Here is a 4703-nt window from a genome sequence, read left to right on the forward strand (position 1 = left end):
ATGTCAAAAACGTATGTTTGCCGTATATGTAGATTGTATTATAGGACAGTGATATACTACTATCAATGATGTTGAAATATCACATGTTAAAAAATAAATATATACCTATGTTGGTAACTAAAAAAAAATTCTTCAAACTCGATTTCCCAAAGTAGGGTTTTTGACATACGGCGTTTTCGCTTAGCACGGCAGAATAGGTGTGCATACCTATGACATGTATTGTATGTTTGTATGTACCTACATAAAAATCAAAGATGCCTGAAGTTCCTGTTGCCACCGCGGTAGAGAGAGAGAGAGCCAGTGGCGTAGCGTGTATGTATGGCGTGTATGGCGGCCATACAACTCAAAAGTTCACTCTAATGCCCACAAATATTAATGGCATGTACTGTGATGGGACTTGGTAGACCTGTACATGAGCCCTACAACGCCCTACACTTGAATTTAGACTACGCTACGCCACTGGAGAGAGCTAACCTGACCGCTTCAGGTTAGGTCCCTTACAACTTACAATTCTATTATGATGTTTATCTACATGTAGGTAGAGTTTGAGTTTAACCCTGATAAGATCTGCAATTCCGCATACCAATAACTCATACCGAAAAAAGTAGGTACCTAAATAGGTATACAAATATCTACAATAGTCAACATTGTTATGCCACAAACCTCTACATAAGTCATAAGTATCTACCTACCTATAATAATTAAGATACTCATCCAGCTAACAGGTAAGTAACTTAACGGAAGTACCAATTTCATTGACGAGGAACCAAACAAGAAATTTTTAGCATTATGAAAGTCGCTGCTTGATCTAATAACTCACCATTTTCCTTGTATCAATTAAGTTAGATAATTTTGTATATCATTTTGTAAGATTGGGTAAAACTTACCACCTGACTTACTCAATAATTAATGCTTAATGAGTATCTATACCTACCTACTTAAAATTTAGATTATACCTACTAATAATGACTGTAAACAAATTGGAATAGGTATTGTTTACCTGGGTAGGTAACTATTATTAAAAAAAAAAAAAAAAAAAAAAAACCACACGATTCCTTACCTGGGGAGGTAAATATTTAAAAAAAAAAAAAAAAAAAAAAATACCTACCTGTTTATAGGTAAGTAATTAAACTTGAAAGCAGTGAGAGTAAAAGTGATTAAGACGAAACAAAATTATTTAATGCTGTAATTAAATTGCTTAAGTACTGTAGCAAAAGTGACCACTTTTCTATTGCAGAAACTATAACTTATCTAATGTCACAATTTTATGAACTTAAATGGTAATTTTTATGCCTGCATAGGTAAATACCTACAGACCTACACTTACATATTATAGGTATTTAGATATCTATCTACCTACCATTTTTTTTTTTTTTTTTTTTTTAAGGGGTTTGACAGCCACCAATTTCCTATTTGTTTCGGGAGGTTTAGCACACCTGATAATATGAACCCTTTTTCATATTCCATGCAAGTTGTACTTAATATGATGTACTTAACTCGTACGTCATTTATTTTGCAGAACAAGTTAAGGTTATCTTTCTTCTTTTTCTTGAAAGATAAATTTCTTTTTCCCACACACAGTTCTTCTTCTCCATCAAAAGCAAAGTTGATCCGCTTTATTGATGGTCTTCAATAATTTATTGGATTATTTTATTGCTTCTCTTTTCATATAAATCTTGAGGAACTTTTATCCGTGTTCTCCTTCTTCGAAAAGTAGATTTATCACTTTTTTGAATTTCTGAAATAAAATAAAATATAAGTAGGTAGGTAAACAAAATTCTTTACTACAAAAAAAAGGAAAAAAATCGAAAGTGTCGAAATAAAAACTGAAAGTGTCTGACGAAACCAGTAGGTAAGATATTTGACATTTTTTAGTTCTTATACCAAGACACAATCATACCAAGATAGTTCTGATAAAGAGATTGGAGCAAAAACCGTCTAAAAGCTGAAAGTTCCACTTCGTGACACTTTAAAACGTAGTTTCAAGTTCATTAACATACTGGTTAGGCTGGTTTCTAGCTGGTTCTCCACATCTCATGTCACAAATTGATACGTCACTATTTTGCCTGCAGAATTTGAAAGCTTACTGCTGAAGTTGTTGTTTTTTTTTATATACGCATTTTGTTGATCTCCTTTCATATACAAATAATCTATTAAACTAATTTGTTTGTTTATGATGCAGTAAACAAGAATAATTACGTCCTAAAAGTAGACACTAAAAAATAATTACGTCTTAAAAGTAGACACTAAAAAATAATTACGTCTTGAAAGTTTTGCTTTCAAATTGACACAACATATTACGTTTCACAGGAAAGTCACAATTATAGCGGTCACAAGCATTCGGTTCCCGTAGATGCATAAAACTTGAAAATTTCAATTGACATTAGGAAATCGATCACCTTGAAAAATCTGCTTGGACAACAAAAGTAGTAAAAGCGCAGACACATCTTCAAATTCTTCAATAGAATCAAGCAGATCAAATATATGCAGACATTCAGGTCTCTCTCTTCAAAATTGATGATCAGGTCAGCGGTACTTTTTGTCTCGAGAAACAATTTTAATTTTTTTCCGGTAAGGCGCTTTAACTATAGCTACGGTTGGTAGTATGTCGTTCGCGCCGACTCCCCAGATGGATCGCTTTCATTTCTAACGGTGAATGTGTAGTAGCACCAATTTGGACCGTATCTCCGAGATGGAGATATTCAAGGTTAGGTTCCAAAACCAGTGCAATGTGAAGGTGAACAATCAGTACACGAAGATACATAGACCAAGCAACATAGCAGACCACCAATCTCCCTCATACTATAACGTTGCTTTTATTACAAGTTTGGTCCAGTTATTTTATAATTAGCCGAAACCGAGATTTTCGATAAAAAGTTTTATATCCGTAAACCATAAATTTCAAAGTTAGTAACAAAATGGCACTACACATGTTCGGATGTTCGGTTAGAATTAATTTTTTCGTCAGTTTATTTTTTTTAATCAATTTCATTCAATGCAGACCGAATGATAATGTTGACCAAATCAAATCCGGTGCCGACAAGAGTAGGACTGAGAAAAGTCTGTCCAGTTTGCTGACAGACAACGACTATTTGTTCAACGGTGATTTTAAACTCGTGAAAAATATTTTCAGTGATTGTTTGCACGAAGATCTTAGTCTGTGTTTGAAGTTAAAGGCTGTGAATGTGCTGAATCGTGCGCTTGTCAAGGATGACATCGACATTATTGATGGCGTCAGACTCAAGAGGACCGTGGATGTCAACATCACTCAGTTTGATGTGGTACTTTAGTAAGTACCGATTTTAAGGAAGTTGTCAGATATCATCAGCACATCTCTCTTAATTGTTTGCCATTCCTTTCTTCTTCACTAGACATTCCTGATGGGCTCTGCATTTGGTGAAGCTGTAGATAAGTCGTTTTCCATATTTCCAATAGGTATCAGGTTTTCTTCCTGCTTTTTATTATTACCTAATTTATTACTAGGTACCTACACTAATCACACTAATCCTAAATTTATTTCAGCTTGAATTCTTTAACAGGTGGTGCTGCTATTTTCTTGAGGTCTACATCATGTACTAACTTACTAATATTACTATTACTAACTTACTTTTCGTATTTTACTGATATTTTACTAACAATACTAACATAACAATATTCGTTACTGATGAGGTGATGAGTGACTATTAAAAGCACTGACTCTCAATAGGGAGTTGCTGGGTTCGAATCCCGGTCAGAATGGAATTTTTTAACCAACCATGTTCATTTCCAGTCCGATCTCAAAATACTTGCGAATGGGGAGGTTTCAGTTTTGGAAGACGTACGTATCATACCCATTGAGAAGTGAATTGTGAAATGAAATAACTAATACTCTTCGTTTGGGTTCAACCTATTGAGAAGGAGATTCAGTTTTGAAATAAGTACATTTTATATTCAGAGGGAGAAAGTATAGGCAACTTTTGAATAAAAGACCTCTTGGGTAGAGAGATTTAGATGCTCGTTTGTTTCCTACTCTCAAATACTTACCACCTCCGTCTCTTTTTTCCATTTCCAGAGGGCCGCGGCAAGAAGAAGGTGAAGAAGGAGTTGGGCCAACTCCTCGCCACCGCCGCCGTCACCGCCGGGGCCATCTTGGGGCCCCTCTTTCTCAAATCCATCGCTCTGATCGCGGGTAAAGCTCTAATAATTAGTAAAATCGCCATTGTTATAGCTGGAACGATTGCACTCAAGAAACTCCTCTCACAACCCCAGCACCACGAAACGGAAACTGTTTCTCACCACTACGGGAGATCTTTCGACGTGCAACCGGCCCCCGCGGCCGCTCAGGAACAGGCCTACCGAGGACAACAGCCCCAACCCTTCGCACAATCGTAGTTAGTATTGAAACCTCACAACCCCCGCACCACGAAACGGAAACTGTTTCTCACCACTACGGGAGATCTTTCGATGTGCAACCGGCCCCCGCGGCCGCTCAGGAACAGGCCTACCGAGGACAACAGCCCCAACCCTTCGCACAATCGTAGTTAGTATTGAACCCACCACAGTCTGCGTTATGTGTTCAGTCACCTTAAACACCTGTAACCCACTAATCCTCTTGTTTTGTTATTATCCCTCCTGTAGTTACTAACTTTCATAACTTGAAGTTACTAATACTCATAGCTAGCTACTAAACCAAAAAAGGTCCTTTTTAACTTGTCACTCTTCGG

General features: G+C 36.6%; 1 protein-coding gene across 1 annotated transcript; it reads left to right on the plus strand.

Annotated features, from left to right (window-relative positions):
- Positions 1-2775: 2775 nt before the first annotated feature.
- Positions 2776-4376, plus strand: LOC113472500. The gene is made up of 2 exons (XM_026832273.1): positions 2776-3281; positions 3991-4376. The coding sequence occupies exons 1-2, from the start codon at positions 2919-2921 to the stop codon at positions 4369-4371; spliced, it is 744 nt and encodes a 247-aa protein (XP_026688074.1). The 5' UTR covers positions 2776-2918; the 3' UTR covers positions 4372-4376.
- Positions 4377-4703: the final 327 nt, after the last annotated feature.

The sequence above is a fragment of the Diaphorina citri genome, unplaced genomic scaffold, assembly GCF_000475195.1.
Source record: "Diaphorina citri unplaced genomic scaffold, Diaci psyllid genome assembly version 1.1 scaffold5815, whole genome shotgun sequence".
Lineage (NCBI taxonomy): Eukaryota > Metazoa > Arthropoda > Insecta > Hemiptera > Psyllidae > Diaphorina > Diaphorina citri.

Excerpts from the sequence above, each read along its gene's own strand:
- LOC113472500 (XM_026832273.1), top strand. The coding sequence starts at position 2,919 with ATGGCACTACACATGTTCGGATGTTCGGTTAGAATTAATTTTTTCGTC. Across the intron at positions 3,282-3,990 it reads ACATCACTCAGTTTGATGTG|ATGCTCGTTTGTTTCCTACT; the intron begins GTACTTTAGTAA and ends AGAGAGATTTAG.